Below are 14,076 nucleotides of genomic sequence, written 5' to 3'. Positions count from 1 at the left end.
TCGGTTCAGTAGTTATTGCGTGAAACAGCAACAAACACACACACATCCTTACAAACTTTCGCATTTATAATATTAGTAGGATTTCCAATTTTATTTTACAGGTTCATCCTCGTATTTAGTAAGTTATTTTTTATAAAAAGATGAGATATGCTAAATATGGATATTGATTAAATTATATATATAAAAAAGAAATCCTATTACCCTTGGTCACGCCATTACGGGTGAACGGCTGGACCGATTACACTGAGTGTCTATATATGTACCACAGGTGAAACCGGGAAGAACAGCTAGTAAAAAATAATAACAAGGATGGAGAAGTATACGAAAACCTACCTATGGAGGAAAAAATAATTTTAGTCGAGTGTGGTACCGTAGCGAACGGGGTTCGGTTCTCGGTAGGGACTCACTTTAAAAATGTCTTGGTCTGGCCAACACAGATGGCTGATCGCCTGCTTGTCCATAAAGGAAATCGATCAATGAATCAGATATTTCATGCATCTACCCTATGCTCAAGGTAACGGTAACCCTCATAAAGGTCGGGCGATCTAAGTTTTTCCAGGCACGAAGATATTAATTATAACCAATAAAAACACTTAAAGCCGTGTATGTGTGTGTAAACACAAATAACCCATAAAACTTAACGCCTACTGATTCGTAGCTTAACCATAATAAGAAGAATGGAGAGTTTGCTTTTTATAAATAGTAGGAGTTCACAATTTACAATAAGTATTTTTACGTGTTTTTGTTAACATTTAACACAAATTGCAAAGTGAAACAATTCAAAAATACGTGTAATAAATTTTATGAAACAAAAATATTCTTACTTATGTTTCCTTGTGAAACTCTGTTTCTGAACGTACCTGTCAAAGTATGACAGTAAAATCTGATGTCACAAAGTTGTCAAAGTGCAGTTATCACAAACGTCAAAACGCCTGCTGAACATTGGTGCGCGAACTTAACTTGCATACTGATACCTCCCCACCAGAAACCAGCTTTCACCATGGTACTTGCTGGTTTACTTAATTACGCGATGGTTACCGCGGAGTTCTGACGTGTTTAACATAACTGTTTATTCGACAGGGCACAGCGATGTTTGCGCGAGTGACGTTCTATCCAACACTTTTATACAATGTTTTAATGGAAAAGGTGACTAGTAGACGATGGTACGATAGAATGGACGATACAGTGATACTGGGAGCTTTGCCGTTTCAGGGAATGACCAAACAGGTAGCCTTTTTCGTATGCTAGGTTAACTATACAGACCTACTTATGGACTCCACATTACTTTCACTGTTTTAGGTGTATGATTAATTCTAAATTAATTTGCACTTTATAACAATGAACAGGTACTAATGCTGCATTATTTTTGTGTCATAACATTGACGATCCTATCGTTAAAATGATTCAAAATTACTATAATAATCTCTCAACATACCACTTTTAGAAGCTATACATTAGCCGAATTATTTACAGTTAACATTAAATTTAATAAAAAATAACAGTTACACATGAAGATATTTTTTTTTTGTTATATACCTTAAGATATCATAATATACATAGACCAAACTAGTCATTTCATAGTGCTATTTTGTATGTATTTTTTCCAGTTAATAGAAGAAGAAAACATAAAAGGAGTGGTGTCAATGAATGAAACTTATGAATTGAAAATATTCTCCAATGATGCAGAGGTATGGTAACATTTTTTGTGTAACTTACAACCAAAAATGGTTATCTTATGTAAATCTGAAAAAGTTTAAATCACACATTTGATAGAATGTTTCCTGACCTGAGTAAATTAACAGAAAATATAACAATTATTGTGTTGTATTTACACTAGAATATTTGGAATTATCTCTGGCTAATGCTGATTTTACAGCTTTTAATGAGCTTTTTACAAAAAAGATTAAATATTTCTACCTTAGTCTTTTTTGTAAAATAAAATGAGTTCAAACGGCCCCTTAAATCAGATATTAGACAAGGAAAGTTCCATAAAATATGTACAAAAAGTGATTTTTGAGAATTTTGAGAAAAGAAAAAAATGTGATTAAAAAATTCATAAACATTTTCATAAATTATAGTTTTTTTGATATGGTAAATACTTTGCCATGCTCTTGAGTTATAAAGAGACTACTTATACTACTTATAAAGAGCTTTTTCGAAATCCTAGAGGAAACAAAACCTATCCATTTAGAAATCACTCAAATCTGCTAAGACATTTATTAGTTAAGCAGTTATGAATTAATAAAATGATATTTTTAAATCAAACACCTACATATAATGTATAAGAGAAGAAAGAGGATTTTTTTTTAATATGAATTGTATTAAAATTATCCTTTTTAAATAATTGAAAATTGGTTAAATTATACCATGAATGCAATTACTTCTACCTTGGAAGGGATCTTTAAAATTTAACTTGAAAATAAAAACGAAGAAACCATTTAATAATTTAACTAATTTGGCAGCGTCTTGTATTGTCCTGGGAAGGCAAATGTCGTATTTTATTAATTCTTTTTTTTTATTTGGCAATAGTTTTATAAGGCCACGTCGCCTCACGACTCACGTTAACATGCGGCGATATAACATGCATTTTAAATTTAATAACCGCTATTACACTTGTTGATAAGAAACAAATTGTAATAGTAATTTTTTTTCGGATAATTATTAGAATTATTAATTTCATCGGACATAACTTAATGGCTGAACAGATTTCTATGATTTTGTTTAATTTATGCTTTTCGGAGCTTGCGCGTCACATCGCAAATCGCTAGTTGTAGCCCATGGCTTTGGTCGCGTTGTATTTGGATGCTAGCTGCGCCCCGCGTAAGTCCGTATCCCGTAGGAATATCGTCATAAAAAGTGTCAAAGTAAATTGTCCATGTGTTATTCCAGTTGTCCAGCTATCTACGTAACAATTTCATTGCTATCGGTTCAATAGTTTTTTTTTGTGAAAGAGTAAAAAACATTCACGTACACATACTCACAAACTTTCGCATTTATAATATAAGTAGGATAGGGTATAATATTTTCCTATGTGCTCAGATTCAAATATCAGTGTCAAATTTCAAGCAGTGATTATCCGTTTTTGATTGAAAGAGTAACAAGCATTCAAAGAGTATTCAAAGATTCAAATGTCTTATATAGGTACTCCATACAGTCCTTGTTATACCAACTCATTCGTTTAATTTAACTGTAGGTGCTAACTGCACATCATACAGACGTGATAATTTGTACAAACACACATAATTTCTCGACGTTTCAGACACATCTGTTGAGAACTCTTAAAAAAGTATCCTCACCCACTGTCATATATATAACTAACCTCTAACTCAGCGGCTTCGCCCGTGGGAATTCGTTTATATCGCGCGACATGATAAAAATAGGCTACCTATAGTCTTTCCCAAAATCTAAACTATTTGTCAAAATTGGTTAAGTGGTTTAAGTGTGAAAGAATCTTATATGATTTTATGTTTGACAATTAGGAACTTACATAAAATCTTTCATCCCCTATTTCAACCTCTTCTATCCTTTTTTTCACGATAAAAAGTATCCTATGTCCTTTCCTAAGGTCATTTCTATTTGATACCAAATTTCATCAAAATCGGTTCAGTGGTTTAGGCGTGAAAGCGTAACAGAGAGACAGAGTTAGTTTCGCATTTATAATATTAGTAGGGATTGGTACGATAGTACGGATCGCATCGCATTTTTTATCAAACCTACGATCTATTTCAAAATAGTATTACTAACGCTTCTACAAAATAAACTGCCGACTTAAAGTCACATCGGTAACTATAATAAGTATTCAAGATCACCTAAAACTATCTCAATTGTTATTATAATAACCTATTGTAAATTTCAATGCAAGTTATTTTTGTAATGTTAATTCTCGTGATTCTAATACAATATTTCGATTTGCATCCGTATAATGTCTTATCCGTTCTCCAATCTTGTGTTGCTAGAACGTTCCACGCTTGTGTAATATTTCTTTACATACAAGTAGACGCTCGTCCCGGCTCCGCCCGGATATCAAAACTCCTGTTTTCTCCCAAGAGAGCATTTAATCGGGATAAATAGTACCCTAACACTCAAGTCAGCTCATACTCTTCTCTGTATACCAAATTTCATCAAAATTTGTTCAATAGTATCAGCCTGATTCACGGACAAACATCCAAACAAACAAATTTTCACATTTATAACATTAGTGTGAAGTGCGATTAGCTGCGATTTATTAAAAAAAACCCGTACGTTCTGATAAAGGATTGAGATTAAGGATTCTTAAATCGTTGCTTTTTATCTACACTAATATTATAAAGAGGAAAACTTTGTTTGTTTGGTTGTAATGAATAGGCTCAAAAACTACTGGACCGATTTTAAAAATTCTTTCACCATTCGAAAGCTACATTATCCACGAGTAACATAGACTATATATGTACCACGGGCGAAGCCGGGGCGAACAGCTAGTCGTCCATATTCGTCCATAAAACAGCCAGTATTTAAAAGTAAATACTGGCTGTTTTTAAAACAGAAAAGACTATAGAATTTTTTTTTTATTTAGAAATGGCGAGAACACGGCGTCGAGTTTTTGCAGCTGGCAACAACGGATATATTTGAAGCTCCGGATCAGGAGAAATTGTACGAGGGTGTCCGATTTATCAATAGGTCAGTTTTAGATGATAAGTTGTAGGATAATATCTTATATGGATTTTACTCGAGTTTGATGCATTTCTTAGCCGTTTTATTGGTAATTTTTTTGCGACCAAATACGTCATCAGCCTTCCCGATTCCTAGCTAATTATTGAGATACTAGCTGTTAGCCCGTGGTACATATATAGCCTCTTGTCACTCGGTAAAGTTACAGCTTTCTAATGGTAAAAGAATTTTTGAAACCGGCCCTAATGGTTTTTGCGTGAAAACGTTACACACATATAAATATAAAAAAAAGTTGTAGTATTAGAAATAATAGAATATTTATTACAATAAACAATACACTATACACTAAACACGAATGATATAAAATGTATCATTATTACTGTAGAATTAAGTAGTGCGAAAATAAACTAATTTTTTATGTTAATTTATTTATTTTCTTTTTTACAAAAAAGTCGCCATTTTGCGGGGGAGGGTACCACACCAGATTCTAATATGGGACAACAATTTCCCATCAAACACATAATGGGCCACGTCGATCACTTGAAAACCCAAAAAAGTCAAATTTGAGAACATCCCATTATTTTTGGAACATTCGTTTAGAATAATACCATAGATTTAGATAATTCTTTCTTTCCAAGCTTGTATTTCGCGTGTCCTCTTTTAAATTTGCTCCAGTTTTGACGATTTGAGGTCGGTTTTGTCATTTTTATACTTTTATTTCATAATCACCATGTAGTATAAAACAAAGTCGCTTTCTCTGTCCCTATGTCCATACGTATGCTTAAATCTTTAAAACTACGCAACGGATTGTGATGGGTTTTTTAATAGATAGTAGTTCAAGAGGGAGGTTTATATGTGTATGTGTATATGTTCTATTAAACTACTCCCAATTTAATGCGTGCGATGCCGCGGGAAAAAGCTAGTGTTTAACAAAATAAAAAAAAATCATAACTCTTACGAACTAAATGTAGTTCGTATGATAAATAGGTCGTACGATAATGATCTACTCTTCGGATAAACGGAGTCTAGTGTGGTCACAACGAATTCCAGGTTCCTCCCCCTCAGCGGTAAACTGCAAGGGCTGGAGGACAAAGGGCGGCAACCGAACTGCGGCACCGTGTATGTACACTGCAAGGCCGGCAGGACGCGGAGCGCCACGCTCGTCGGCTGCTACCTTATGATGGTGAGTAAGGGAAGAAGGGGAGTAGGAGAGGGTGGAGGGGGTTTATATATAAGTGGTCTATACTAATAATGAAAGCTGAAGAGTTTGTTTTATTTTTTGAACCCGCAAATCTCAAGAGTTTTGAAAAATCACTTCAGTATTAGATAGTTAATTTGTGGACGAAGTCTATATAAGATATCATGTATGATGTGCGTGAAAACGCGGGACACAGTTAGCAACAAATTTAGATTTAGAATAGCAATGGTGGCTCAGTGGTGAGGACCTCGAACTTCAAAATCGATAAGTCGAGGTTCGAGACCAGGCGAGCGCGCAGGAAATAAATGGATTTTTCAATTTATCTGCACATGTGGATAACATTATCACTGCTCGAAACGGCGAAGGAAAACATTGTGAGGAAACCAGAGCCTGAGAATCAAAAATTCGACGACATGTGACATCTGCCAACCCGCACTTGGCCAGCGTGGTGGATTAAGGCCTTAACCCTCATGGAGGCCTGTGTCCCAGCAATGGGAACATATATGGGCTGATAATGATGATGATAGATTTAGTTTAAAATTGGCCTTAAAAATTGGTATAATATTATTAAGTAAGTAGAATTAAATATTTGTTTGTCTTATGATGAAAAATACATTTCAGCGAAACGGCTGGACTCCAAAAGAAGCGGTTGAGTACATGAGATCAAGACGACCGCACATACTTCTGCACACGAAGCAGTGGCAGGCGTTAGACATCTTCCATAGGAACCATTGCGGACCTAAATCTTGCTAGCTGTTAGAAAATCTAGATTAAAAATTACCCATATAGATAGTTCATGAATGTTTAATAAATGAGACAAGGTTTTATTACGAATAAATAGTTTAAATAATTTTTTTTTTCGAAAAAGAGAAAAAAAAGTTTACACTCTGAAAAGTTTCATTAGTAATTTCAATTTATATTTATTTATATAATAATGTTTGTGGATACTAAGTTATTATGCGTTTAAAAAAATGTATCACAATATTTTATTTATTTAATGTAAGACAAAATACAATGCGTATTTTTTAAACGGGTCAGCAATCTGTATAGTTTTTTGTTTTTATATTAATCAACACATTTTCACTTCTTTTAAGGAAACGGACAATTTTAATGATTTCGGATTTGATGAAACTTTTGAAATAATTAAACTGCACATAAAATTGCATTTTTAATGTGACTGTAGTAATACGATAGCAATAAATTTGCATTAATTTACCGCAAACGACGATATAAATATAATTTCGTCTAGTAATTATATTTTTATAGGGCAAGAGTATTGACGTTGGTAGAATAAATATTTTTTATGTTATAAAACGTGAGTCGTTAAATTGACATGTATTATGATCGCTATTGAAGTGTATATAAATGTTATTTTAAAACAATTTGAGTTTTTTCCATATGACCTTTTTATAAGAGAAAATATTTTGTGTATATTGTATGTATAGCCACAGATAACATAATACCTTACTAGTATAGCTAAGCTGTGAATCATAAATTGTTTCACATTTGCTCTCAAGCTGCATAGAAGAATTGCTATCTCTAGACACAAAAATCCCTATCCCTACTAATATTATAAATGCAAAAGTAACTCTGTCTGTCTGTCTGTCTGTTACGCTTTCATGCCTAAACCACTGAACCGATTTTGATAAAATTTGGTATGAAGATAGAACTGAACTTGGGAAAGGACATAGGATACTTTTTATCGCGAAAAAAGGGTAGAAAGGGTTGAAAGAGGGGATGAAAGTTTGTATGAAAGTTCGTTATTGTCAAACCGATTTTGATGAAACTTGGTATGAAGATGGAGCTAAACGTGGGAAAGAACAAAGCATACTTATTAATGTGAAGAAAATACTCCTTACCATGTCGCGCGATATAAGCGAATTCTACGCGGGCGAAGCCGCGGGCGAAAAGCTAGTCATTTAATAAAATTGATCGGTTGCCACGTGAAAGACAAAAAAATAACTTTGTAAAAATTTTGGCCTGTATGTAAACGCTGTTAGCTGAAATACCGTCTTCGCCTAGACTTTGCCATATAAATCTAAGTTATAACCCGATATTTAATAAGGGAATCAAATCAAATGCATTCAACTATTAACATATTTATTACACTATCAATAAATTAAAACAAGATACATACAGCATGCTAAGTCCAATTTTTAAATGAATAATACCAAAAAATACTGTCACACAGTCAATTTTGATCATTTCATGACAAACATAATCCATTTTATTAATTTTGCGTTAAGTACTGTTTTTTACAGACCGTTAAGACCACAATTAGGCGAAAACAAATCTCAATACATTCATTGAACTAAAACAATTAAACACTTTAGACGTTGGTCAATTTCAAAGTTAATTGCAAAAACAACATCTTAAACTGCATCGTTGGGATTATAAATGAACTACACATTTGTACTATATTACACAAGATGACTGCCAATATATTTAATCTTAAACAGTCAAAATGTGACAGTTGCAGCACCATGTCCCGCACAACAAAGTTGCCATTGTTAAAAATCAACCAACATCTAAGCAACGGTTTTACGCATTCTGCTTAGACTTCACCCCCCAGAATTGCTTGATGGCGTTGGCGAGTCCAACATCATTGCTGATGAGGTAGAAGAGACCTCCGAGGGTCGCGATGGAGATAATGTAAACTAAAGCGATGGCAATTTTGGGGATGATTGGGCCGAACATCGATGCGCGAACATAGTCAACGGCGATGGCCTCCAGACCCCTGCAATAATACAAATAAAATATGTAAGAGATATAATATATATATGCTTAGAAAAGTCATTATTAATTTTTTTATTTACTCTTGGGTAGAAACCAGTCTTCTGTAAAAATAAATAAATTATTAATTTAATTGAAAATAGAAATAATACTGAACTAATAAAAAAATACCTCTGGCATAAAAATGTCTACACATAATTTTGTGATTTTTAAACTACTTTCACTAATAAGACAATATGATAGGAGTAAGGTACCAAATAAGTAATAATTTTGTATATTGTATTATATTATACATGATTAGTGATTGGGTGCACATGATTTTTTCCACATAAATCTCTACAAATTTTTCATTATCGTTTACGCTACATATTATTAGGTATTAGGCTAATTACTTTCTACGTATATCAGATGGTGCTGATGACAAAGATTCAGCCAAACAATTTCTACAATAACTCTGCAATCACACGAACCGTCGCATCTTTTGGCTTTCGCATGTTTCGCCAAATGCGCCAGAAGGCTCTGCACAGGCCAATATCATTGAAAATGAGGTAGAATAGACCGCCCAGTTGCAGGACGGTCAGGAAGTAGACCACGCCCATCGCGACTTTGGGGATCATGGGACCGAATAGCAGTACCCTTACGTATTCCACCACCATAGCTTCGAGTCCCCTAGATTGGGAGTCGGGATTATTGGGACGGAAATGGTAAATAATTAAAATATGAGGAAAAGGTTTAGGAATACAGTCTAACTATATACTTTAGTTAATAGATCCATTCTATAAGTATATTGTTACCAAAAATAGACTGTGATTTTTAGCATTTAGTTTACATTACATTCCTTTATGGATATTAAAAGAATAATCAACATTGGCAATACTCATGTAAAAGCGCATTAGTCTAATACACACTCATTTTATTATTGAAGTGAAACTTCTTTAAAATCGTTGTGATTTCAAACCTGATGCAACGGAAAAACGACAGGTAAGAGACAGAAATACAAAAATGTGTAGAATGAAGCCGGCAAAGAATGAGACAGAAATATACATACTATTTTATTCATTCTTTTGACGATTTATTGAAGTTTCACTTCTATCATGTGTGAATCGCACACACACCTTTTTTTTTTATAAACAACTGTACCAACCTTCATTGAAACTTGTTTAAAAACCTATTATAGTATAAATATTAATATTAAATTACACATGTATCAATTGTAGTATATCTATGATATTGTAGTATAAATATAATATGTAGAAAACAAAACAAGTCACAAACAAAAATTACAAGCAAAAGCACTCACCAAAAGCTGTGGGCCGTTATGAGAATAGCTAATACCGAGTCGAAAATCTTATTTGGCATTATCAGGCATATGGGGATGAGGGGAACAAGTGCTGCAGACGTCACTTTCTCAATGACCCACAATTTGGAGTGATCGTGGGCCTTTTCCTCCGATAGGAGGGCTGGCGACGTCTTGAATTGCCTTACCTGGATAAATAAAGGATGTTTTTATTTTGACATACATAATGTATTACCAAACCAACAAACTTGGGTGATTTCAAAATAATTTTTAATAATTTTTTCAATATGTTTTGAAAAATTTAATAGTTAAAATAAATAAGTTCGCATTTATTTTAATTTATGACAATGAAAAAAATAAATGAATTCATTTTAAACAGTACGTATTAATTTATATCTTAGGTAAATGTATAGAACATTCTAGAAACTCAAACAATTGTGTAGTTGACTAAGCTTTGTTTAGAAATACTATTGAAACTATTAAAATGAGTTTCATTTTAATGTATGGTAATGGTAAATCTATGATATACTTGCTGGAACCTGTGGCTAAACTTTAAAAATTATTTATCTAACTACTTCTATAGCTAATGTATTATTCTGGTACATAAGCTACATCATTGCCAAGTGTCATTTAAAGCCGTTGAGTAGTTGTTGCATGTAAGACTAGCATACATACATCCTTACAACATACTTACGTACTACTTACGTTCCGAATTTATATTATTAGTAGCATACATATACACAAAAATGTTGTGTCAAAGTATCTATTCACTCATCACGAAAAGTCATTATGAAATTTTAGGTGCATATCAGGTAGGTCAGAGAATTGGCCAACATTTATGTTCATACACCTAAATGATAAGGGCAAAGTACTCTTCCTGGTACTCATACTCAAACATTTATTTATTCAATTGGACTAATTATAGAAGCACTTTTGAATCACCATAACAAGTTTTAACATTTACCACTGGTTCAGAAAGCAGTTTCTTCAGAGAAGAGCTGACAAGAAACTCTATAGCTGGTCTTTTGAAATAATAATACATAGCTGCTAGTAGCTGCAAATATAATAGTACATAACAATGATGCCAAAGAACTGTCCTATCTATTGCATGTCTTAACGTTATGCAGAGCAAGCAACATTCTGTTGAACCAGGGCTCCTTTGCAGCACACACTCTGCCTGATGTAAGCCATGTTATTATCCTTTTTGTTTTTTTTATTATTGTGTGCTATAGTTATGGTTGCAAAAAATACTATATTATTGAAATACATACCGCATTCAAAATTCCACCATCAGGTTTAAGAAGTGAATTCTGCAGAGACAAGATACTTGGTGTTATTCCTTGGGTCACTGCTGGTTTCAACGCTTGCTGAGTTGATAGCCTCATGATGTGCTGTGAAAAAATTCGGCTGCTGCATGCTGAAATATTGAAATAAAAAATTATTCATTCAATAGGTGAACTGTGAATAAGTAAGATATGTTATCATTGTGTAAATAATTTCTTTCTTCTGTATTGAATGCCCCGTTCATAGACATGTCTTGTTGAGTTCGTTATATTACTAAGCCGTCTGTTTGATTTTAGAGGGTTTAGGTTATAACTTATAAATAACCAACTAGATATTAAGGTCTCTACTAGATATCCGACAACAAGGCAGAAATTACTATTTTCTATTCCTTATCAATATGTACGAACAAATGATAGTTTGTTTAGAAGTTACCTATTGCTCCTGAACAATAACAATTATTATGTAATATTAAAACTGCACAACTGCAGTTTTTACACTTACCTGGCGCACGAAGAAATACTGATAATGCCATTATAAGTGTATCCGATAGAGTAAACTGTAAATTAGTCTTAACCAATATTATAATAAAAAGGTGCTGTAAAATATAAATTCGAAATCCACAAAAATCGAGTCGTAACACGAAAACAGTTTGGCGATATTGCCAATGTCATGTCACAAATGCCAGTGCCAACTGCCACATTACAGATTAAAAACTAGTTACTATGTGCCAAGTTTAGTGACATTAAAAAGTTGAATGACAACGGAAGTATTTGAAAATCGAATAATGTAACACCACTGTATGTGGACAAATAGAAAAAAATGTGACAAATATTATGAGACATAAATAAGACAAATAAAATTACAGCATATGTAATGATTTGATGTGAATGTAGATTATAAGTACGTAACTGAATCAATAAAAACATTTTTTCTAAAACAATTTTAGTTGCTGGTGAAGGTGAACATTATTTGGCAACACTGAGCAATGACAATTCAATATTCATTTTGTGTTTTGTGTGCAGTTTTGGTTGTTTTCACGAAATAAATAGTTAATTCAGTAAACCTTAACATATTTTAATTTAAAAAATCTAAATGGCGACTACATTAGAAGATAAATCAATTTGGGAAGATGGAGAGGAAGCGCTCAGCGAGGAAGTATTACGAATGCCAACAGATGAAATTATCAGCCGGACTCGATTGTTGGACAATGAAATCAAAATCATGAAGAGCGAAGTTATGAGGATTTCACATGAACTCCAGGCACAAAATGACAAAATTAAAGAGAACACAGAGAAAATTAAAGTCAATAAGACCCTGCCATACCTCGTATCAAATGTTATAGAACTCTTGGACGTAGACCCACAGGAAGAAGAAGAAGATGGTGCAGTAGTCGACCTAGACTCACAAAGGAAGGGCAAATGCGCCGTAATCAAGACTTCAACGCGGCAAACATACTTTTTACCAGTGATTGGGCTGGTTGATGCTGATAAATTAAAGCCAGGAGATTTGGTTGGTGTGAACAAAGATTCGTACTTGATTTTGGAGACCCTCCCAGCTGAATATGATGCGAGAGTGAAGGCTATGGAGGTGGATGAGAGACCAACGGAACAATATTCAGATATTGGAGGGTTGGATAAACAAATTCAGGTATGTATTGCTTTCATTCTGTTGTGTAATGTTCTCAGCTCAAATGTTTTTTTATTGGAAATTATAGTCATTTTATTAATATCTACAATTGTACTCTTTCCCCAGGAAATGTTAGTGACCTTTTTTGTAGAAAAGTATTTTTATGCTATATAATATCATAGACATTTTAGTATCTTCAATAGGACAATGTATTTTCAATATAAAATGAAAATGAGGATTTTCCTTAAATTCATATTTTGTCCTTTTAGGAACTGATTGAAGCAGTGGTACTCCCAATGACACACAAGGAGAAATTTGTAAACCTCGGCATCCATCCACCCAAGGGTGTGCTGCTATACGGGCCACCTGGTACTGGCAAGACCCTGCTAGCGAGGGCCTGCGCGGCGCAAACTAAATCTACCTTCTTGAAACTGGCTGGTCCACAGCTGGTGCAGATGTTTATTGGTGAGGGATTTTAAACTTATTTCATTATGTATCATTGATCACATGAGTGATATAGCAATAAATATGAGTATGATGGAATCTACATCATCACCTGTATTTTGTTTGAATATGCAGCATGACTAAAATGCATGTACATTTTTTATTCCTCTTTTGTGTCACTTTTCACTTTTAATGTTATTGTTATAAACATCAATAAGCAAAATTACTCAAGGGGGTTCCTAGACGTGCCTCAAATACATTTAGATATACTACAGAAATTACATGTCCATGGAAATCTTGGATTATCCCTACTTATAATATAAATGCGAAAATAACTCTGTCTGTCTGTCTGTTTCACGCATAAACCACTGAACCAATTTTTTTTGTAATTTGGTATGAAGGTAGAACTGAATTTGGGAAAGGACATGGGATAATCTTTATCGCCAAATAAATGGTAGAAGGAGTTGAAATAAAAAAGGTGATAGCGATATTACCGAATTCCACGCGGGCGAAGCCACGGGCGGAAAACTAGTACGTAATTGGAGTGCATTATTTTATTACAAAACCACTTGTTTCCACTAACAACCAGTTTCATGGCCTCAGGTGATGGTGCGAAACTTGTCCGCGATGCCTTCGCCCTCGCCAAAGAGAAGGCTCCAGCTATTATCTTCATTGACGAGTTAGACGCCATTGGTACCAAGAGATTCGACTCGGAGAAGGCTGGTGACCGTGAAGTGCAGAGAACCATGTTGGAACTACTTAACCAACTTGATGGATTCAGTTCCACTGCTGATATTAAGGTATGGACATTTTACAAAATTTCTCATTTGTAACTATCTCCTCGCCC

General features: G+C 33.9%; 3 protein-coding genes across 3 annotated transcripts in view; 2 read left to right on the top strand and 1 right to left on the bottom strand.

The window, feature by feature from the left end:
* The first annotated feature begins 911 nt into the window (after positions 1–911).
* On the top strand, positions 912–7,227 carry LOC119828806 (phosphatidylglycerophosphatase and protein-tyrosine phosphatase 1). The gene is made up of 6 exons (XM_038351070.1): positions 912–1,003; positions 1,081–1,227; positions 1,608–1,688; positions 4,553–4,656; positions 5,698–5,830; positions 6,467–7,227. Exons 1-6 carry the CDS (start codon positions 1,001–1,003, stop codon positions 6,596–6,598), a joined length of 600 nt encoding a protein of 199 aa, XP_038206998.1. The 5' UTR covers positions 912–1,000; the 3' UTR covers positions 6,599–7,227.
* Positions 7,228–7,931: 704 nt separating this feature from the next.
* LOC119828656 (succinate dehydrogenase [ubiquinone] cytochrome b small subunit, mitochondrial) lies at positions 7,932–11,847 on the bottom strand. The gene is made up of 4 exons (XM_038350893.1): positions 11,661–11,847; positions 11,147–11,292; positions 9,879–10,063; positions 7,932–8,582 (listed from the first exon to the last, which is right to left on the bottom strand). Exons 1-4 carry the CDS (start codon positions 11,689–11,691, stop codon positions 8,387–8,389), a joined length of 558 nt encoding a protein of 185 aa, XP_038206821.1. The 5' UTR covers positions 11,692–11,847; the 3' UTR covers positions 7,932–8,386.
* Positions 11,848–12,131: 284 nt separating this feature from the next.
* LOC119828494 (26S proteasome regulatory subunit 6A-B) overlaps positions 12,132–14,076 on the top strand; it is a 4,392-nt gene continuing 2,447 nt past the window's right edge. Inside the window, exons 1-3 of the mRNA XM_038350660.1 lie at positions 12,132–12,806; positions 13,055–13,250; positions 13,833–14,029. Coding sequence (XP_038206588.1) covers positions 12,252–12,806; positions 13,055–13,250; positions 13,833–14,029 — 948 coding nt within the window. The 5' untranslated portion in view covers positions 12,132–12,251. The remainder of the gene's footprint in view (positions 12,807–13,054; positions 13,251–13,832; positions 14,030–14,076) is intronic.

This window comes from Zerene cesonia, chromosome 8 (assembly GCF_012273895.1).
Source record: "Zerene cesonia ecotype Mississippi chromosome 8, Zerene_cesonia_1.1, whole genome shotgun sequence".
Taxonomy (NCBI): Eukaryota; Metazoa; Arthropoda; class Insecta; order Lepidoptera; family Pieridae; genus Zerene; species Zerene cesonia.
This window is presented reverse-complemented; position numbering and strand designations above follow the sequence as displayed.